Source organism: Melanotaenia boesemani, chromosome 4 (genome assembly GCF_017639745.1).
Source record: "Melanotaenia boesemani isolate fMelBoe1 chromosome 4, fMelBoe1.pri, whole genome shotgun sequence".
Taxonomy (NCBI): domain Eukaryota; kingdom Metazoa; phylum Chordata; class Actinopteri; order Atheriniformes; family Melanotaeniidae; genus Melanotaenia; species Melanotaenia boesemani.
The window spans coordinates 27,351,816-27,375,891 of NC_055685.1; the positions used below are offsets into that span (position 1 = coordinate 27,351,816).

The 24,076-nt window shown below is 36.4% G+C and overlaps 1 protein-coding gene across 1 annotated transcript; it reads right to left on the reverse strand.

Annotated features, from left to right (window-relative positions):
* Positions 1-230: 230 nt before the first annotated feature.
* Positions 231-18,401, reverse strand: cplx2l (complexin 2, like). The gene is made up of 4 exons (XM_041982254.1): positions 18,169-18,401; positions 16,727-16,811; positions 3,005-3,183; positions 231-1,272 (listed from the first exon to the last, which is right to left on the reverse strand). The coding sequence occupies exons 2-4, from the start codon at positions 16,755-16,757 to the stop codon at positions 1,081-1,083; spliced, it is 402 nt and encodes a 133-aa protein (XP_041838188.1). The 5' UTR covers positions 16,758-16,811; positions 18,169-18,401; the 3' UTR covers positions 231-1,080.
* Positions 18,402-24,076: the final 5,675 nt, after the last annotated feature.

Consider the following 24,076-nt stretch of genomic DNA (forward strand, 5'->3'; position numbering starts at 1 on the left):
AGCTTAAGGTTTTAGCTGTTGTATAAACAGCTAAGCGGTCATTCTTTAAAATAATGAAACAACAAAAAATAAATAAATAAATAAATAAAACCCTGCAAATCTAATTCAGTTTCCTGAATACATACATATCTATGTTTTTTAGGTACATATATTATTAACGGTTACATTGACATGATTGCGAAAACACAGTCAAACTTAAGAATTATTGCCTTTCTTTTTTTTTTTTTAAATTTTGCATGATAAAGAGGATAAATGGGCATCAGTTGGGTTTGGATACATATTCACACAACAGACAAATGGCATGCAAGCAATAAGAAAGAGACACACTGAGCAAGGAAATAGAAACATTTCTAAACACTTTACTACATAAACATGTAATGCATTTGAGGAGTGTTTCTGAAAGATAGACAACAGGTTTTACAAATAAGGTGTTACACTGTGCAAAAGGTTTTACATAAAATTTCCGACATGGTTGAACACGTAACATAGGAACTCGAGGACCACACAACATAATTCTTTTAATGACATTTTTTTTAAAATATGGCTTATCAAGTTAACTTTTTTGTTTGTTTTAGTGACAGACACACAGAATAATATTATCATATAATATCTATGATTGTTTGCCCACCTTGAGGCTTGCTATCTATATATTTATGTACAAATTAAGTGAAGGTGGTGGACAATTACTTTTCAGTGCTGCAAGACAGTGGTGCAGCTATTGCAGAGGAGAAAAAGAAGTTTAAAACCTCTTAGACTAGAAGGGTAAACCATCTAACTTGTGTCTTTAGCCCTCTGCTTCAAAGGTTAGCTTCAAAACGCATAGCTAACATTAGCTTCAATCAAGCTAACATTCACCTGGCAGTTGAGTCAGCTAGCTTAGAATAGTGGATGCGCTTCATTCTGTTGTGTCACATTTAATTAATTCTCCCACCATAAAACTTTATTGTGCGCCAACATCAAAAAACTCTTGAATTTCCAACTTCACTGACCTTTCTGGTATGTTGGGTAGGAAAAAAAGACTCAAGCCAACCTTGTGAATGTAGCCTATAAACCAATGTTAGCATTAGCTTGCTGGCTAACTTACTTCTTCAGCATGTCTTGCAGAGGGCCTGGCAGGTACTTCATCACTGTGTCCATGATGCTCTCTTCCTCCTCTTCATCTCCACAGCCAGCTGGCACAGCCTTCTTGGGTCGAGTCAAGCTACCCTCTGCAGGCTCCTCTGCAGCAGCTGCTGCCTCTGCTTCAGCCTCCTCCCGCTTCTTCAAGCCGTACTGGTGATTTAACACAGGTGAAGAGGTGTGACAGGTGCGAGGGCCACAGTTAAATAAAAACACAGAGTTTATCTCTAGGTATTTAATTGCTTTGCTTTTAATTATTTTTTTTTCCTGTTGGAAATTCAAACTCTGTGCAGCTAACACAAGGGATCAAATGGTGTCCAGTACAGCATATAAATGGTTTGAAGCATTAGGGCTAATGTTCACATCCAAATATATCTTTACGGTATCAGTTACATCATTACAATTTCTTTATTCAAAGAAAGGAATAATGCCGACAGCTTTTCTTCACAAGAAAGACATTTTCATTCCTCTCCCTACTACTGACACTGGTGATGGTTAGCTAATTCAATATGCATTTTCTAAAAGACAACTATATTAATGTATTTTAATTTCCAAAGATATCCTAAATGACTTCTAGAACAAGACAGTAGTCCACACCAGGAGAAATATGGCATTCACTGTCTAAAAATGTAAATTCTTTTTTATTAAAAAATGGGCTTTAAATAGGTGTAAACAAGAACATATTTTTATAAACCTAACAAGCTGCTAAAAAGCCTAGAAACTACTTAATTTGATCAAGTAACATGAACTGAAGAGGAGCTATATTATTTTAACACTGATTGCGGTTGCATGCATAGCCACAGTTCAACCTAGCCAGTTAGTAAGACCATTGTCTTTGTCCCAGTGAACATGCAAGGGATCGTAATCCAGTTATTCACCAAACTATGTTTAATGCTAAAACGTGGATAGCCTGAGGAAAACATTCAAGACATTGTGCACCTCCAAAATATTTCTGTGGGATATTAGTTTACATAAGTAAAACTAAACTCACTATACACACATCAAAAGATGGTTTTGTCAGACATGGCTTTAAAAACAGGATCATATAGTAACAAAATGTCTAGAAAACGCTGACGTACATGACTGCAAGTTCACGTATAGTTTTAAAAGGCAGCTTTACAGCCAATCTTTGACACATCTGACAAATGACAGAAAAATATATAACTGAACTTGGCTGTGTTAACACAGACAATTAACACTAGACTATTTTACAAAATGCACAAACTTGAAACTTCAGACCATGTGTGGCATGTCTAGGCCAATGTGAGTCTAGTTTTGAGTTAGTCTGGTTTTGAGAGCTTTGATCTCTTATGGTATAACACATTTAGGTCAATTTTTTAAAGTCCAGTTTTAGTTACTAAATCCCCAACATGGTTATAAGGACAGTGTTGATCAGCATAGCATTGGTAATATATTTCTAAATATAAATTTCAAAATCAACCCTAACTGATTCTCTCTAGAAAATGATCTTTCTTTCTTGATCAGCTTTCTTTATTCTCTCGGTTCCGTAGATAATCCTGTTTATTCACTGATCTTTCCAAGCGGCAAGTTAAAAATAACACAAAGCACATAAAACTGTGTAAAAATAGGCTACTTTAAAAACATGGTGACAAAAGAAGTTTTGCTGTCATAAAGGCCAAGTCATGAAGCCTTTAGAAGCAGAGTGAACATCAAACAATTGAACAAAATCAGTCTACAAAACCTTTAGAAAATGTTTACATCCATAAACATCAGGAAGAGAGATGATCTTGTGGAAGGAGATACTGTTGGAAATTTTATCTTAGATGTCTTATTTTGTTCTTATAATAGTGACTGTAGTTCTGTACCTGTGGTTAAAATCAACTTGTTTTGCTCAGTAGATACAATAAATTAGTAAACATTTTACCTTATCCCTGATGCCTTGCCTCATCATTTCCCTCTCAGCCTCCATCTTAGCATATTTGGCCTTCCTTTCCTCCTCCTGCTGCCTCAGTGCTTCCTGTCGCTCCTCCTCTTTCTTTGCTGCATCAGGATCTTCCTCCTTCTCCTCTCCACCCAGCATCTTTCCAACATCAGGGGGCCCTCCTGAAAGAGATGGGGAAATAGAGCAAAGACGTGATGCCCAATGATAGCTTCAGCAGGTTTCTAGGATTAAAATGTCAAATTTTTAAATTGGACGGAGAGGAGGGGTGAAAGATACAGTACAAGTCAAATCAGATGCTTGGAAAGCAGGTAAACTGATGCAGGGGTTTAAAAGAATGATTTTAAATCAAAAAGACTTAAATAACATCTTGGGAGTTATAGAAAAATTGATAGATATATTTGTTGCTGTCAAGTACAACAGTGTTGTTAGTTTTTACTCCAAAGAAAAATCAATTCAGCTTTATTTATTTGTTTCACTCATTTTACATGCAACCCAAGAGCAACAGAGTAAAACATAAAAAACACTTTTTGTTACTTACAGTTAAGGCAGTAAAAATGATTCGTTAAGCAAATAAAAGAATAGTAATAATAATGAGTTAAATGATTAATTTTAAGCTGGTTTGATTTAAACATTCATAACATAATGAAAGCAGATCTGTGCATTAACATTTTTCCAGAGTCGCATTCATCAGTCAAAACACGAAATGTAACATGTAGTATTTTGAGGAAAGTGGCCTCAAGGTAATGGAAATATGTATGAACTAATATAATAAGTGAAAAGTTGCGTGAGAATAGAAAAAAAGTGATAAATCATTAGACATGTCCTAGTTTTATGATGGTCAGGTGAAGGTAAAAGGTAAAACCTTTGATTTGATATCATTATCCACTCTGATGAACAGAGTAGCCTGTAGGCAATTAGTTTGTATGTGTGTGTGTTGTTTATTATATTTTCCATTTAGATGGTGATATCCTGGGACCCACTGCCATGAATGTTGTAAATGTTTCTCTGCATCTCCACCCCTGGCCCAAATTAGTGGGTCAACACCAGGCTCGATGACAAGCTGAATCAGGTGTATTGAAGCTGGGAAATTTCCTAAATAAGTAGGGTAATGGGTCCTGAGGATTGGACTGGGAAACACTAAAAGCCTGTTTTTTTCTGTCTACAGCAACTACTATCAACTAACACACACAGGTACAGCCAGTGAAATGCAGACAGCATTATTACACTTGACCTTGTCCTGCTATTTCAACTCAAAATGTCGGTTGTAAAAATATACCTGTTCTGTACAGATGAGATTTGCTACAATCTCCACTCATGTAAGATAAATATGATGCTTCTCAGAAGTTTGGAAACACATGCTCACACTACATTTTCAACATAGTGAAACAATATTTGAAATATCAATAATAAACACTTAACTAGCATGGTTACCACATTTTCTACTCCAATATTCTACTAAAAGTTACAGTCCTATTTTTTCCAATTGTATATTACAGTTTTAAAAAAAAATGTAAGGAGTAAATTTTTATGATTAAAACCATGTTCGTAGCATTTATAACACAAACATGTTCACAAGTAATTGCAGTTTGATTCCGATGATATCACTTCTCTTATGTGGAAAAACATAGAAAAGTGTAAACATGCTGGCTAATAAGTAGGATGCATAAGAAGACAATAGTGATCGATGCAAGAGATTTTAGACAAAGGATTTTACACAGAAAACCACTAGTCATGAGATAATTCTCATTTAAAACTGCTTACAGTGCTTGTAGGAACTATAAATGCCTTATGATGCCAAGGCAAGAATAAAAAAGCTGAGTGTTGGATAAAACAAGAAAACAAGGAAACCCGTCACTGAGCATCTTCTGTAACACAGTGGAGGAAAGCCAGTCGACTGATGGACTATGCCAAAAACTGGGGTAGATGAAAGGAGAGGAGGAGGAAAGAAGAAAAAAAGAATAAAGAAGTGGGGATTAGCTGAGTCAGTGTGCTTCGGAGTCTCATGACACAACAAGACACGTTTAGAAAAACAAAGAGTATGATGAGAGGATGAGAATCTCTTACAAACTATACAGTCCAATTAGCTGAGCTGTTCCAGTTAGCAGGATTACCCATCAGTTTCTGTGGTATTACAGAATGAGGGAGGGACAGCTGAAAAGATGGAGAGAAAGGAAAAACACATAGGGAGAGGAAGAATGATAAAGAGAGGAAGAAGGTGTCGAGAGAGGAGAAAAAGCAAACTACCAAGTATTCCTTAAGTTTGTACTGCCCCCAGAACTGATGTAGTTTTGACTCACCAGCAAAATAAAAACACACTAATATAAAATGTGGGAAAGATATGCAAAACATTGGAGGAGAAGGAGAAAAGATAAAAAAAAAAACATCCAGGCCTGATTAAAATAAGCCCAAATTAATCACATTGTTACTTAAATGGGCCAATTACAGAAGCGTGAAGTTATCAATAGAGCTAGTCATAAGAAGTTCTTTAAGAGAAGAGGAGGAAAGTGGTTGAAATGTATCAATGTGGGAAAAAGGGCTTTGGGACTTCATAGATTCCTAAGACATACATTATACCATGCCTGGCAAAAAAAGAAAAAAGAAAAAAAAAAAGTCACCACCTGGACTTAACTAAGCAAATAGGTACAAGCCTCCTAATGGAAAATTACTGCTTAGGTGAATATCTTTTAGCTGGCAACAAGTTATTTAACCCCAACTGATGCAGTGAGTAGCTTTTAATTTCTTAATTTGAAAGACATCCCGTGGTTGTGGAAAACGTGGGTCAAGCAGAGAAAACTTCTAAGGAGATTACAGAAACTACTCAAACTGGGTTAAGAACTGTCCAATGCATTAATAAAAACTGGAAGGATAGTGGGGAACCATCATCTTCCAGCAAGAAATCTGGTTAGAAGAAATTCCCTAATGACTGTGATTAGCAATTACTTAAACATTTGGTGAAATCAAATCAAAGAAAAACAACAGAGGTTCATGGAGCAAGAGACATCATTTTCACACATGGACTATCCACCACAGAGTCCAGACCTGAACCCCTTTGAGTATCTTTGGGTTGTGTATCATATTCTGGGAAACAAGGAAGGTTACGATAACGGTTCCATTTTTACACTCTTTAGATAATAACTTGCTTCTGTCATCTTCGTGAGATCATTATAACTAATGTGTCTCAGGGTAACATAAAAAGTACAAATAGCATGCTTTTTTAAATTTTCTTGCTGTTGTTCATTTTGAAGCTTTGATTTTATTCGACAATTAAGTCCAGTATATAAAAATGTATATATATATATATATATATATATATATATATATATATATATATATATATATATATATGGAGATTTAAGCTTTAACCACTGAGATGTGTTACTGCATACAATTTCAGAGACGACAGCACAAAGCTATAGAATAAATGAATGAAAAATGAACCACTACCACATGCATCCGGATGCTTGCTAAGAAACGGACTAAGAAATGTGCCACAAAGTAGTCTTTAGTTAATTGGCTGCTACTTTGTTAACTACAGTTAAAACCATGTCAGTGATAGAAAGAATGATTAATTCCTCTGCTATAGTGTGAGGTGTTTTAAACCAGGAAACTCTGCAATCTACTTCGAGTGAGTTGAGTTTACAATGAGACGGATACTGCTTTAGTAAAACAACTCTGCTATATGCGACAGTTGAGTAGTTTATTTCTAAAGTAATCAACAGGCTTTTCTTTGTGTTCAGGATGAGACATACCCAAGTGGTTTCATACTGTCAGATGCTAATATTATGAGATATTAGATATTACCCATCATTGACCATTACCATTATTTGACCATTACCTGGGCAAGTCTATGCCTCATGATATTTTCGTCTTTTTTTTTTTTTTTTTTTTGGCAGTTGAAGTCAGTGTTGTTGATTCATCGTGGTTTGCCCATTGGTACTTTAACAAATTTGTCTGTTTTGCTAGCGGTGCAAAAACTTTAAGTTTTATTTAGCCTTTTTGACTGTGACTGCATTTAAAATAGTTAACACCTGAGCAACAGTGACTGTTCTGACCAATGATTTAGTAGTAGACATTGAGATTTATACTCTTTGCATATTAAATTTAAACTTGCGCTTGCATGCATCATTATATCTCAGATGTATCCAGATGCTTCTGATCCAAAGTGAGAGCCTATCTGACATGCTGCAAGCAGGATTCAGTATCAGCATCTGAGTCCAAGCCTGAATTTGCTTCATGAAAAAGCTGCAGCTGAATCCTGCAAATGCAGCTAAGCCTTACTGCCAGTCTTTTGCCATGAAGGCCCTAGAAAAAGCCTCTGACTACCTGTTCTAAGCCAAATCAAAACAGATTTGGTCTGGTTCCAGAAAATGTTACCAACACGTTATCATAATGTTTTCTAGTAAATTTAAAGGGGATTCAAGCAGACAAAGCTGTAAATAAAATTGAGTTACAATCTCATCAGTGGTTGTTTTGTATGCTATTTGCTAGGGGTACAACAGTGTCTTTTCAAACAAGCCTGCACTTGTCACACAAGCCCTGTGCAGTCTTTGTACATGGTTGTTGTGGTTTTCAGGAATGACTCAGAGTATATAAGCCCATAAAATCTTGTAATGGGGAGCTGATAAATTTTAAACCACATTTAATCACAGTAACCAAGTTATTTTTAGGATGATTTATGCATACCACAAATTCCAGATACAAACCATTTTCAAATAAGCTGTTTATCAAATCATTTCAAACTTTCTGAGATAGCTTTATCTTAATTACACCATGATTAATTTCATAGACACTTGGATATTGCTTTACTGCTACATAAAAGGTGTCATTTCTTTAATCCTCTCCTTCTGAAAGTTCTCTGCTAAATCGGTTAAATCCATAGGCTTCAGGGAACGTAAAAAAGCAGACTAAGCTAAGCTAACTCTCCCATGGCCTGAACTTTTGACAGCATCAGATAAACAGTACTGATGCCTTTTTTTCCCCACTCATAGCTCTTAGGCAAATCTCTCTCTAAATCCAAAGTGTGGTGAGAAATCACATGGGGATACAGCAAAGATGACAGAAACCATTGTCTCAGCAAAAACTATTTTACAGCAGAAATATGTAGCAGAGAGGATGGTAAAAAGGAGTTTTTTGTTTTTTTTTACTTATTGGTTCAGTCTTTCTGGGGTGTATTGATCAGGGCACCAAGTGATACAGTTCTTGAACAAATAGAAAACATGCCAGCTTTACCCCATTTCTCTGCTTGTATTTAGTTTTTCCAGATTTTTCCATTTCAATTATCATTCATCATTATGAATTAAATTCTGCATCTGAAATAATGTTTAGTGTAATCAAACCAGTTATTGTTGTCTAGGAATTGCTGACTCTTCAGCATTTAGTTAGGGTGTCTCAAGTGAGAACTATTTCATTTAAGGAGACCTCTGCTCAGTCAGAAGTGCTGCATCACCAGTCACTTTTAGGATAATGAAGTGAACAAGACAGTTGCAGCCATCCGCTCTTGTCATTGCTCTGATGAGGCGAAGGGCACTCCTGTCTAAGTGTCAGCTTTTGAAGTGTGAGTTGTGTATTTAGCTGAACTAGAAGGACTGCTCTGCAATTTTACAAACAGCTAAAAACTGGAAGGGCTGGAAAACTGACTAAACAGGTTAAATCCTGGACAGCAGTTTGTAATCATTTGTCGTTTTATGTATTTTTCTGTTAGTGGTGTTTAAGGATGTGTAAAGTTTGGTTCATCATGTGAACACTATTATTTGTTCTGAACTTCATTGTCATGACTGGACTGGTATAAAACACAAGATATTCGATAAATTTATTTTGATGATCGTCTACTGACATCAATATGGACACCTTATGGTTTTAATCAAAATGCAGAAGGAGAAGTCAGTAACTTAGAGGGGGGTAATTTATCTGATTTAATTAATTTACGGCATCAACAGATTAATTTTCCCACTCAATAATTCAAATTTGTTGTTCAAGTAATGGAAAGTGCTGGAAAACACTTCACATCACCTTCATGATGTACTACAGCATGGTTAGCAACAGACTGATCACATCCTGGCACACAATACTGTAAAGAACTCCTCCTGCCATCCAGCTTCACTCATTCAGTAGACAGAAACCGAGCCTTAACTCATCACCACACTGCAGTTTGCACACCAAAGATTTTTGTACATATTATACATTAAAAATTTTTTCCTTTTTTAAATTGTTAATTAGTCAGCAGGAAACATTGGAAAATCTGCAGAACAGCGGCCCTCGAGGACCGACTTTGGGCACCCCTGATCTAAAATATAACCAAAACAATAAAAGGGTTTGCATAAAATTACATATTGACTGTTGCTCTCAGCTGCCTTTAGGTAAAGATTTAAACAGATTTATATGGTTCTAAGTAAAGCATGACTTTTACCTAATGAATAATTTAATTATTCATCGTGTATAGGTGTACCTGAAAGCATTGAAACACACTGAAATAAGTCTCCTTTATTGTTGTTAAGTTTGGATTAAAGAATATATATATTTTCTCTGCTTTCCACATTTTCTCTCTGCATCCCCGTCACCACTCATGACTTATATGGTTGACTGCTGTATTTATTGAATCTAATGGAGCCAATGTTAAACACAGACTCCAGGAGGAGATGAAGGTCACTTTGGAAAATTGAATTTGATATGTTGGAGTAATGCACAAGAAGAAGATGGGGAAGAGTGTGTGACTCTGTGTGTGTGTGTGTGTGTGTGGCTGGTGTCAGCTGTAGACCACTATACCACTCAAGGGATGAAGACCTGATCCTTCAGCCAATCACATTAGTGATGTTTAATGTAATTATCTGCACTTTGAGAAGACTGGTTGATATACAAACAACTCACGGAGGCTACTGTTATCATTTCACCTTAGAATACTTAATTAGTTGGGTTTCCTCTCACAATGAACAGTTTTCTCCAATGTTGTGATGCCACACTAGATAAAATTTCAATAATAAAAAGGAAAAGGTTTGTCATTTACTGTCATAAGAATTTTAGTACAACAGCAATAACCAATAAAGGTATTTTATAAAATACATTTACTGACTTTTATCTGTCTGCAGGTTAATTGGGTTGAATAGTTAATTGGATTGGTGTTGGTAAGCCGGCTTCAGCTGCTAATTAAAATGATCAAAGACAAATCATCAAAGCAAGAAGCTTTACTAACTGTATAACTGCACCTACCCATGGCCCTGAAATACTGCAGCTATAAAGGGCCTATTAAATTAATAAAGACATCTCATTTTTAACCCCTTATCAAGCGGGGTCATTTTGGCAAAAACGCCTGTAATATGAGCTCTCCAAATTAGAATTACTGCTGTTATTGAACCCTCTGGATTGTAAGTACAGGCTTGGGCTCTTTGTAAAGGTAACACTCTCTAGTTTCACCCACAGCAATCAGAATCACTGTAAGTATTACTGATAAAAAGTCATACACTTTAGAACACAAAAAAAAAAAATATATCTTTTTTGTCCTCGCCTAACCTGCCTAAATGGTTTATATCATCGGAAAGACGAGACTTTTAGCTTTCATTTGATGTGTATACTGTATTGTGGGCATTCGTGACGGAGGGGCTTGCACACATGGCTGCAATGTTGTTGATTAGTAGTCATGTACCGGGACCGGTACGTCTGCATCGTAAGGGGTTAACTGACTTAGACCTATCAGTCTAATCACAAAATGTGACAACAAGCGATAACCATCATCTCCCAATGATTATAACTGAGATTGTTTACATAGTATGACTACCATTTACTTATAATGTGCCATCTTGTTTGAATTCTTGCTTGTGTTGTTCTTACTCTCAAATGTAAGTTGCTTTGGATAAAACCGTCTGCTAAATGACTGTAGAATAGAATTAGTAGAATATTATACCAATATAAGAGACATGATATTTAAGGTAATTTCATAATCCTGTAATGAAATGTTGCATTTGATTCGCTGGTTTCACCGCTAACTTTTCCTGTTGAGAGTTGTTTATTGCTGCTACCTTCACAGTTTAATAGAGCTGCTTCAGACTCTGTTAGCAGTTCTTTTAACATCTCCCACTCTGTCGCACTTTTCAAGTTTTGGGAGTTTTGGAAGTGCTGTGTCAGCAGTGAAGCACTCTGGAGCTGTTACATTTATTTAAGCGTGGATCTTAGGCTGGGGAGTGAGCCTGTTCAGTGGTGCTACATTGAAAACTGTCAAACAAAGCGCATCTTATTAGCTTTTGTTCCCAGGCTAGTCGTTTATAGGGTATGGTGGGTTCATAAACCGCAGTCCAAGAGGCAAGAGGTTCAGAAATGCTTCCTCTTCAAATTTAATATTTGCTTGTGTTATCATAAAAGTTGCTGCAATGGGAGGAATCTGCTTAGATCTATGCTGTGGCTAAGTTGTGTGGACAGAAAACACAAATAACCATTCAATAATCAACATTTAGTATTCAAAACTCCTGACAGGTGGTACACAATGTTCAACAAATTAGTAAAAAGAAAAGAAAAATTGTGGGACAGATTCAACAGCATCCAGGTAAGACCATTGAACAAGTGATGTGGTTCTTCATTTTGCTTTTTTGATTGAAAGTGTTTTTGGTATAATTTTGCAATAGTGAGGAGAAATTGTTGATCTGGGAATCAGGTCAGAAATAGTTCTTATTGTGGCTACTGCAGCAAATCAGCACACAGCCCAGCACTGTGCAAGTTTCAGATTTTAGCAGTGCTGAGTCATCACAGATCAACAACACTGTTTTCTTCCAGGTATCTGTAACTGGAGACACCTCAGAGGATTACTTAATGCACCAGCAGCATCCTCTCTGTCACCAGTACTCTCATCCACACTGATCGCCTGACATACTTAGCAAAACGCTCAGTGCCGGGACAGCAAATCCACATCCAAACAGGAGAAACATAATCACATGAGGGAGGGCTAGAGACCTGACTGCTGATTCTTTCAGAGCAAGAATGAAAAAGACATAGTCCATGTCTTGTCCATGTTACTTATTTCTAAAGGTTGAATATTTACTTCAGATTTACATCTATACACATGCATAGTGATCTGTAAAACCTACTTTTTTGGCCAACTTTTGTTTTTTCCTTTCTTAAACCACTATCATGTGAATGAATTAATTCATATGCACATACACAGATGTGAGCTTTCCACTGTTTCTCCCGAGAGAAGATAAATTCAGCCAATCAGGGTGCAGACATGACAGACTCACTCATTCCTTGTGCTCAATAATCTAATAATCACTTATTCAGAAGAGCGCAGAAATCAAGTTCTGTTGTCATATTTCAGGTAACATTAGACTGCCATAGCTGCATATATATTCCTGAACCTAACCAAGTACTTAATAACCTTACAAAAAAATGAAGTATGGTCCCAACATTGTACTGAGTCTGCTCTGTTAGAACTTCATACAGTTTTGCAAACAACACCTACATGTTGTGGCTCTCTATTGACACTTCGTGGACGTTTCTTTCTTTTTTCTTTTTTCTTTTTCGAGCAACTTTAAATGTAACCATTCTTATTTTTGTGTATTGTGATTGTTCCTCAAGATTTAACCTGCTCCATGGAAGACAAAGGTCTGTTTTGTTGTGGTGTAACAATAATCAAAATTAACAGTCAAGATTTCCAGTGCAGCCACTTTCTGTTTTATTTATTTATTTATTTATTTATATTATTATTTCTTTGTGTGGTGCATGCTGCTGTTGTCAAGCCAACTTTCAACTAATCAGCACCTGACATTCTGGTCGTGGGAGGCCTGTCGTCCACGGTGGTTGATTTGCCACAATCCTTTGCTCTGCTCGGGTGAAAGCTATTGGAGTAACGTTGTACCATGAATCAAGCTTGAGTAGTATTCTGTTCCTATTGTTTTTGTACTATTTTGCTTTACATTACAGAGTTTTTATTGTCAGTCACAGTTGGTTAGGTTTCGTCATGAAGTAAATAGATGTTTAGATAAAAATAAGGCCAAGGTTAATAATTAAAAAAGACTTGGTAATGCATAAATATGGATAAATACATTGTTACATGTTTGCACACTATATGAATGAATGAATGAATGAATGAATGAATGAATGAATGAATGAATGAATGAATGAATAACACATTTTTGACTAAATAAAAAGAAGTATGCTTGCAAAACATCAACACATTGAGTTTGGGTTTGTAAAGTGATTCATTCTTGCTTGTCGTAAATAAATCAAATACTTAAATGGCTCTTAAAGCACTGAATAAACATTAAAAAAAAATTACATGAAACTAATTATCACATAAAATGGTTTTTTTTAAGCACCGAGCAATTCTGTTGTATCAAATAAATATATTTAGCATATTTCAGCATTGTAAAGTTGATTAACTAGTTTACCAGGCCTGGGGCTCCATTTAATAGGGTTGAATTTAAATTAGCAAATTAAATCAAATCAAATTTTATTTATAAAGCACTTTTCATACAGGAAGCATCCCAAAGTGCTTTCACATAGCGTCGCAGTACTTGATGAATGAATCAGTGTAAGTTTTATAGGATGAACTCAGATCTGATCTGTTTCATTCATTCAACCTGACATAAGTATAGACAAAATTCTCATTCATACAAAGTTAAACTACATGACAATTTCTGTGCAAAACGGTCAGCATCAGCAGTAAGATGACAAAGAAATGCAGATAAGATAATAAATAAGATAGCAAATCTAGAGCCCAACCGAATTTTTGAGGATGATGCAGATTCTGATTTTTGGCAGAAAAAACTTCAATAACTGATTAATCGTACGATTAATTTAAAAACTATGTATGAATAAAATAACCATTTCATTTTAAATTTCCATTATGATTTTTTTTCTATGGAGTATGCATTATTATAGCTACCAGTTGTACTTATTTAGATTTAGGCCAGAGGTGTATCCCATATAGAAGCAGTATTAAGAGTGAAGTTACTGGCAAAACATTATTTATGCAGCCCTCTGATGCCCTTTAATGTTAAATCACATCTCTACTCTATTATTATGTTTTTTGGCCATGAAGTTATCACTCCTATGAATTAAAATACAAAATAAAAGACAGAGACCCCATTCTCAGATGTCAATACATGTAATCTTTAACAGAGTTGCATTTAAAACATAATGGCCACAAATAGTCTGACATTAACGTTACTCCACGTTACAACACACTCAGTAAGTTGCTGTTACAGCTTGAGTCATATTTTAGTATTTTCTGACAAAGTAAAAATAAGAGCGATATGACATCATGATAGTTGAAGACAGAGTAATGGTCATCATTTTAACTTTTCTCCTCCTCTCTACTTTCGCATCACTTCTCTTTAAATGCGTTTCAACATGCAGCTGATAGAGTGATGGTTCTCTCTCAGATAATTTGTACACTTAACATTATTTCTGTGGTTACTTACTGGTTTTTAAGCTGTTAGCTAATGATATGCTAGGCTGGGATAACCACAGTGATGTTATTGCTAACTTACGCGACTTAAGCAATGCAACGTAACTGTCAACTAACAAGCCTGATGCAACAAAGCACATGTCACTATCATGACACATGGCAAGCAGTGTTAAACCAAAACTGGAGACATGTTGAGTCATTATTAATTTCACAAATTTGTTATAAACGTACCTGTTGTCAAGCTCCGCTCTGCCCACCCCTTTCATGCAGCCTGGTTGTAGCTACTGCTGTACTTACAGCGGTGATGGCTGAGGAGTAGTCGGAGCTCCATCTAGTGGACAAACGGTGCAACTACATACTGCTGCACGACTACGACACTTAACATTTGTTGTTCCATGAGAAAATAAGAATATATCAATGTTTAATCAGCAAAACTCTGGCCGATTATGATCATTTTGAAAAGGGCTATAATTGGTCGATTTAATCGGCTGGCTGATCATTCGGTTGGGCTCTAATCAAATTCAATCCAATTTTATTCATAGAGCTCTTTTCCAACGTAAAAGCAGCACAACGTGCTTTACATGATAAAAACGCACAATAAACACAATAACAACATTCCTGCACAATGTTCTGTGAAACTGGGCTTAATTAGATAAAAATACAGTTCTGTTTAGACTCTAGATTTTGGTGGCAGGACCTCACAGATATGAGCAGATGAAAGGAGACAAGGTTACCAGATGGAGTCAAAGCGGGAATGTTATGATTATAAATTATAGAGACTTCTGCACCAGAGGGATGCCCAATGATGCAGACTAATTTGTTAAAGAATAGTTCATAAATATTTGCTGACAGGCTCTGAATAACAAATCAATCACTTAGGTGATTGACAATCTGGCTAATTGGTTTGTTTCATTATCTGACTGAAGATCCACAGCCCATCTGTAGTGCACTGTCAGTATTTTTCCACATTTCTATGGAAAGAGGTCAGTATGTCCTGAGTTTGAATCAACATGCAGAGGTAGCAAAATAATCAATCTGAAAGGCATCAGTATAAATTAAAAAAACATATTTTAACTTTATGCATCCTTGCTTTTCTCTCCCTGTGTCCTAAAACATGCCTGTGCAGTCTCTATAATTTCTCTCCATACTGTTAACACACACAAACTATTTTTTAAAGTATAGATAAAACATTTCTCCAGCCTATGCGGGGTTTGTACACACAGGCAAACACCCACACTATGAAATATATTCCCTTAATTTGCAGGCAGAGTGCAGCCTGACTTATGCGGAGTAAAACCAGCATCTAACTCAATGCAGCTGATTTAAGAATGCACAGCAGCTATGCAGAGCATGAAAGAACTGCATCCCTTGCATCCCAATGAGAAGCCAGGGCTATGCCTAAACCCCACAACCCTACTGTAACTGGCTGACTGCTCTGTAACCTGGACAGCAACAGTTCAGAGTCATGCACAACAAACCAAAACGTGTGTGATTTCCTGCATTATAACCAGGGGTGCAACTTTGCTGTAGTCAGCTTTGAAGCTTACGAGGAGGCTCAATTACACATTAGGAGGACCAATTAGTGAGAAATGATAGCTTAGATAATATTAAAGAGGATAATACCTGAAGGCTTTGAAAGGACAAAGGTCTCATTTTAAAAGAATATTAATCTTAGCTTTTGGCCAAACAACTCTTAAATGTCTTTCTTGTCTCAATGGATGCAAAGGGTTGTCTTAAAAAGCAAGGCGACCTTGACTATTAAAATATTAAGGGAATACCTTCTAATTCAATAAAATCAAGCTTTCGTAAGGGTGCAGTGTCATGAGAAGAAGGAGTTACAAGATTTTACTTGACGAGTGTATAGCATAAACACTATATGAGTCGACATACTGACTACATCTACTGCTGCTCCTGTCCTATTTCATCTGCAGCTGTCATAACCTCATTTACAGAGACATGGTACACTGGTAGCATCTGCACTATTTCTAGAAAAGACGACATGCAGAGCAAAAGAAGTACGAGGGGCTTTCCATCAACCTGCTAACGTCAGGTTATAATGCTCTTTTATCGTCAAGGACTCGGTTGACAGGAGGACATTTTTTACAATAAGTTATGCTGCCCTGCAGAAAGAAAGAGAGGGAATGTGTAGCTGAGGTCAGTAGTTTTGTGCAGGATGGATTATCAAGTCCTGTGTCCCCCATAACTATCCAGCAAATACTCTTGCAGTGCCGCTATGCTGCTGCTGCTGAGCCTCCCTTTAAATCCTTTACACTGCAGTGCTGTTAAATCAACCTCACGCCAGGCGGACTACTCACCTCCCAGGGCAGCTTTCATTACAAAATTCATGATGAAGCAGTTCTGTGTTCTCTTTCTTCAGCAACCACGTTATCAGGGACAGACCTGCAGTCAGGGAACAGAATGCATAAGCTGTGACTGCATGCACTCCAGGGTTACAAGAGTTTGATGAGATGGGATTGGGTGGGGGTGATGAGAGGGAGGAGGCTTGATGCAGGCAGGGTACAGCATCCAGATGGAGGTCGTTGTTTGGTAAGAGCAACAAAACCTCCAGATAAGAAGCCCTTCTACTTTTTCAGCAATCACAATATCACCTAATCAAGTTTTTTACAGAGGGAATTTCCACACCAAAAAAAAAAAAAGAAAAGGGAAAAAAGTAAGAAACTCTAAGCACAAAAAGAATGACTAAACTGGGTTGGGATATCTTTTATAGTCAGGTACAATGCTGTGCCCTGAGTTTTGTCGGGGCACCTGCGCCCTCGATTTAGAGCCATGCTCCATCTTGAGTAGATTTATGCTGACACTGCCCAACTACCTGCAGTGTACTCTCGGGGAAACAGAGCCGAGCAAAGACAGGGTTAAACTTGAGCAAGTCAAGATAAGATTTACATATTTGAACTTCACATCCCAAAACATGCAAGAGATTTGCATGCAAAGACAGAGGAATTCTAAAGAAGCTTACTCATTTGTGAGTTTATGTTAGGCATTATGATCCTTTCTTGCATATGTTACGAGTACACAATCCTGAATTTGATGTCAATACTGAAATAAAGCTTAACAATATATTTTAAATAATTTTATAGGAAAAGTCACATTTTGTTTTGTATTTATATTGCTGAGTTGAGAGTTTTAATCCTGATTTCTGGGTAATTTGCAGTCATTTTTTTTTTAAATTATATGGGATTTGTAGGCCAAGATTGTAAAAAGCTTTCTGCTTTCTTGTTTAATTCCAATCTTTTTACAATAGTCTACCGTTAACAACCATGCATGCAGTTTTTGCTGCATTCTATACCATCCCCCCTGACATTGCAGTAGAAGCAACCCCATCTTGAACTTGCTGCACTCATTATTAATCTCCGCTTCATCCCGGGTCAATTTCATTTTGCTCAAAGTCAATTCTGCACCAGCCGATCGTTTTTAATTCATTTCCTGTATTCCTTCCACTTCTCCATCATCTGCAGCAGCACCCTCAGTTTCTCCTCACATGAACCCCTTCTGTAGTAACTCAGTGTTCTTTGTGTAGTGCAGCATTCCTGCAGTTTTTTTTCTTCAATACCTATTACACTGCTGAACCTACAAGCTTTAATACCCGCGCATTTGAGGAGCAATAACTTTGCACACACTGATGGCTGTGTTTTATATTGTGTGGATGCTAAAGCTTCTTATTCCGAGAGGTGCATAAATCTGCCACCGTCCTGTCCCGTAACACATCCCCATCTACGGTTGTTCGGACATCGTTTACCTGGTTTTGATCTTGCTCCAAATCTTTCCAAAAAGCCTTGGCGCAGTGATTTAATCACCCCACTCCTTCTTCGACGAGAAGAAATAAAACACAAAACGTGAGCCTCGTAGCCGGATTGTGTCTCTTTTATTGCGTCTCTCAGTTTGCAGGCATGCCGCTTGTGTCAGAATCAGGCTGCGGAGGAGGAGGAGGAAGAGGAACGCGGAGGAGGAGAGTCTATTCCTTCAGGACGAGGGGTGAACATGCTCAAAGAAAGGGGAGGGGAGGTGGTGCGAATGCAATATCCGGCCGTTTCAATTCAGTTGGAAGACTTCAACAACAGATATTACATAAAACATTAAAATGTAGGTTACTATGAAGATGTCAAGATATCCTCAATTACCCCAAACTACTTTTTAACTTTCTTTGTTTTTCTCCTTTTTTTCAGTAAGAGCATACGGGAAGTTTCTTTGTTTGTTTTGTTTTTCTTTTTACCTTTAAGACAGTGCCACATTGGTAACTGCATTTAAAACCCAAAAAGCCGAGTTTCCATTATGGACGAGTCTGAGAAGATCGTTTGAAGAGCTGCAAAACCCGAATGACAGGAAACTTTTCTCTTAACTGGGTTAAAGCAATAAATAAATAAATAAACAAACAAACAAACAATGTTGTGACATTGCTGGTGATTGTAATTTAGTAGAATAAGTAGTTACCTCAACCAGAAACAAACCTTGAGAAAGAAGGACATGAAAAAATATAAACCAGTAGACAAACAGAAGATGAAAATAGAACTCAATACACGCAAAAAAAAAAAAAAAGTATTAAAACGTTTTTACAAGTAGTCCTTGTGATTTCTACGATTTCTGTTTTTGCTACATCTACTAAATGTAAATCAAAAACTGAAATGGAAATCCAAAAAAAAAAAAAAAAAAAAAAAAGATATTAGACCCAAAAGTTCTTTTTACAAACTCTGATGATAACTTCAGATTCCCACATGGTTCACAAACAGTCTACATCCACATAGTTTTTGAATGCTAAAATATTCCAGGCTAGGGTGTGTTTTTTTTTTGGTTTAGTAGTTTATTGTTTTACTACCCTATAGGTTTTCTTTGTTACAGTCCTGTCTGCTTTCCTGTTTTATTTTAGTAGTTTTTACCCTTATGTATTCTGTTTTGTGCCCTGCTTCCTTTTCAGCTCACCTGGCCTAATCACCTGCTTCTTGTTAGTTCACCTCTGTGTATATATAGCCCTTGGCTTTGGTTATTGTCTGCCAGTTCGTTGACATGTACCTATTGCATTCATCCCATCTTCATCTTTGTTATTTTAGTTCTTGTTATTAAAACTGTGACTTCTTCTGCACAGGTCTGCCTCCTGCCTTGTCAGCCTGCATTTGGGTCCTCACCTCCACTGTACTGTAGCAAAACCAACTAATCAAATGCTTAAACCTGAACAAAGTCACATACTTTGTACACATACTGTTTCAGAATACAAGTACAGTTTCTGTGAGACTTTGCCTATTATTCATCATTTGGTTCAGAACCATGGCCTTAAATTTCCAGGGACTGATTTTCATTCTGGCTGCCTTATATTCAACTAACAACTGCTCCAGTGAGTTTGGATGGCCACGGTTGAAGAGGTCAGCCTACATTGTTAACAAAACATATAGATGCAACACAGAGTCTCAAAAACCACAAGCCCTCCTCCCTGTGGCTGTGCCTTGAGATCCATGAAAACCATTAACAGGATTGGTGACAAGGGGCAACCCTGCGCAACAAGGACCATAAACGAGCCCCAATTTGTGTCAAGAATTGTCTGTTGTAACCTCTTTTCCAGCCCCCTGGAGCAAATTTTACTGGGGAGATTGAGAAATGTCATCTCCATCAAGCTGGAGGACCATTTCCAGCGTGTCTTTTGCCTAGTTGAATCATTTTTGCCTGTGATGTAATATGTATCACAATAAGCCTGATACTAACAAACTGAATGGTGTATTGTTAGATGCCTTGATGGACTCAGATATACTTTGGCCAATGATTCAATTCAATTCTATGTTTGTTGTTCAATTGAATGCTAAAGTATATTTAACTACATTTAAGAGGGAAAACATATTTTTGACATGTATTTATTGGTTTAGAAACTATTTTTGTGCAAAAAAAGAAGAAGAAAAAAAAACCTAAAGGAAAGAGAAAATGCATACTCCAGCTCAAGATGTGTAAATAAGTGCTGAATGGTTATAGGTTAAAATGCATTGCATTTCTGGAAACAGCGTTCTGCTTCCTGGATACCAGCTTTAATATGAAATTGTACACTGTAGGTTGGGCTTTGTTTTTCACAGGCCTTGTCTGTAAAAAAGTCTCATCTCTGAAATGCTTAAATCCACAAATCAGAAGTCTTGACAAGAATGTGTTAAGATTTCTGGCAGGAGAAAGTAGGTCCTTGAGATATTTTTGAATCCTTTTTTATTTAATCCATACCTTAGAGACCACTGAGGTGCTTTGGTGTAATGTTAGCTGTCACAGCATAAAAACACTTTCTTGGCAGGATGAGAGCGACGCTGCAGCACTGATGTTAGAAATGTCAGAAAGAAGATTTTCCTTATTCTTTTCCATAGACAACCTTAATTATTTTTCCTACAAGTCATGTTTTTTTTATTAATGAACTGAATATTTAAACAGACTATTTATGTATTACTAGAAATCCTGTAGGCAACCTTCAAGATACAACAAGGACAGACCCCCCCCCCACCACCACCACCTTGGCCAGTACCTCACACCTGCTCCCAACCCACTTATCACAACTGTGACAAGAGACCACTGAAGGTGAAAATAATATATTTATCACTTTAACTTAACTTTGTTTTGTTTCCAATTTTGTACTTCTAAAAAAAGCTTCTCTGCCCTTGTAGGTCTTTGTTTTTCTTCCTGAAAGTGACATTGCCAGTTGCTCGCAGGGTGAGGCAACTAGGCAGAGAGCACTGAAAGCACCAAGGGGAGCTCACACTGCTGCATCTCCCATCTATTAATCAAGACAAAAGAGGTTGTGTCCAGTCAGTACACTCAGGCACAAGTATCCACCACATTGTTTATAACCTGAAGCAACAGCTCCCACACAGGGATGCTCCACTGTTGTTGACAGTCCACCATCATTACAGTACGGTTGGATTTCTTTTTAAATATCTCTTGGGTCTCTGGATTAAATTTTCCCCTCTGTGTGTCTTCATGCCTTCTTTGAAGCAGCTAGGATGTTTTCCTGTAGTTAATTCATGCAAAAACAACAAAATCTACATTGCATTTAAATCAGTACCTGCTACTACTTTATTGTAAACTATCATCACTTTAATTGCATTTTACTTTTGGCTTCTGTGGACACTTTAGGTGATTATCTATATTTTCTCATCTTATGTAAAATATAACTTGCGTACTTTGTTGAGTCACAGTTACCGTCACAATATCCACTTAGGTGTATTTGGATGCATCAGCAAGTCTGCATCCAGGTGGTCAACTCAGCAATGTACTAAATAAGAACAAGTCTCCAGTGAATTCAAGAGCGACAGTAAATGGACACATTGTAGTGTCCTATGAAACACAAAAACAGTGACAATGATTGACTTTTGACAAGTTTACTAAAATTCATGCTGCATAATTCCACAAAGAAATAAATAACACTGACAAATGGGCAAATTAACTAACACTGTTTTTCTGGCTCTTATAGGTGGTAAAGATATTAGGCAAATACAATTGTTATGTTTGCACAAAGACACATGGACAATCTTAATCAGCAAGAAATACATCAGATTTTAAAATACTAAACACTTAACTTTTTCAAAGTTTGATTATTTTATCATATAGTGACATTTCAATCACTGGTTAAAATTTGCTCCAAACAATAGAAAACAAAATTCAGAGAAACATTCTTTCCTTGCTTTTTTCCAATGAAGGGTTATAAGATGATTAATGACCTTCATCTCTGGACCGTAATAAGGTCAAGACCTGAGTGTGTCCTATAGAATTCTTATCAAATAGCAGTCTGCTTACAGCTGCAATGAAGTATAATCCTAAACTATGTCATTTTAATTAATTCTAATTATGAAATAATGAGAATAAGGCACTTCATGATAACATGGAAAAAAACATTTTATGTACATTTTTTTAAATGTTCCACAAAGTGCAACACACGCTGAACTTTTGCCTTTCAACAAAGCTTTAGTCAAATAAAATCTAAATTTAACCAAAACAGCTTCTGACAGCTTCTTGTCTGTTTATTATAAATGGATTATATACAGCTATTTAGCTGCAGACTGACTTTTTATTTTAGTTTTGTATGGTTGAGGTCTGTGTGCAATTTTCCATGAAAGCAAGCACCGAAGTGTTATCTTACATGGCAAAAAAGACAGCACCTGCCACACCTGTAAAGTAAAACATAAATAAATAAAAAGAAAGATATATAAGTGTGTTAAATGCCATTTCTCGTTTTGGTAGGGTGCATAAACATTTCTCCAGCCAATCAGTATTGGTTGTTGGCTTCATTTTTAGATTTAAACACAAATCTACTTTTAAATAAATGATCTCCTTTGAAAAGCAAAGTAACAGGATTTTCTGAGTTCAAAGAGAAACTAGCACCATCATGCTGCCTATTTAGAATTGCTGCATATTCGTCTTGTCAGAAATATCAGTTTCAAACTTTTAAAAACCCTTATATCAAGTTGGTTTTTCCATAACATCCTATTTCCAATATGATTAAACTATCACAACTTCTAAGAAGTGTTGAAAGTGCAATAATTTGACTCACTTTCAAGGCTCATTTGCTGTGATACAATATGTAAGGCAGGGAAACCAAATTCTGTGGGGACATTGTCACTTTGATCCTTTAAGTTGTTAGAACTGTTTTGAAACACTCAAAACACACACACACACACACACGCACACACATATATATATATATATATATGTAGAGAGAGAGAGAGAGAGACAGACAGAGAGAGAGCGAGAGAAAGAGAGAGAGTAGAGCCAGTTATGTCGTGGCAGCCAAAAACATCTTTTAATATGAGAAAAATGTTTTAAAGTTAAATTAATTAACATCCAGCTAATGAGACCTAGCAGACAAACACAACATTTTGGGATGATGGCAGAAGACAACAGTTGTCTTTTTATTGGTTCTGCTAGAGGAAAAATCCCGAGAGAAAAATGTTTCTGGGCCTTTTGTAAAGACCTCACCCAATAATAACCCTCCACATGTTAAAGATGCCTCTGTTTTTAAAACACTGCTTAAACACTTTCTTTTTTCTTTGGCTTTTAACACTAGCTGAGATGTTGGATGTTGTGATTTTTTTTTTATAATTATTTTAACAGTTTTATTGGCTGATCATGTGTTTTTACACTTTTTTTTTACTTTTTGCTGTTTTATTGCTTTTATTTTGGTGTAAAGCAGCTGTGTTGTTTTAAAAGTGCTATAAATAAAGTGGAGATGGAGAATAAGCATTCAACATTCCCATCTTGACTGTTTGATGTGCATCTTTATAGGCATTTAAAAAGAGATTTAATGCAGGTGAGCCCACAATCCACACCTTCACAGCCTCTAGCCATGTTTTTAAAGTTTATTTGCTTATTATATGTGATGGTAGACTCTTACTGTATTTCAAATAACCGAAGTATTGTGTTTTCATTCTTTTTTGCTACTTTGCTTTGCAAGAAAAAAACATTTTAGAAAATTCTGTGAACCTAAGCTGACAGGGTTTTGATAAAAGAGAATAAACCACACAATCTTATTTTACTACAGTCCAGGTAATTTAGTCTGTTGTCTAATTTCAGGATTTGTTTTTGGGTGTAAAGATGGAGGGTTACAACATAAGAAAAGTTAAAGAAACTTAGATATTTCTTTCTTTCTTTTTTCTTCTTTTTTTTTACAAATCTCTTGCTATTTCAGCTATTTATCT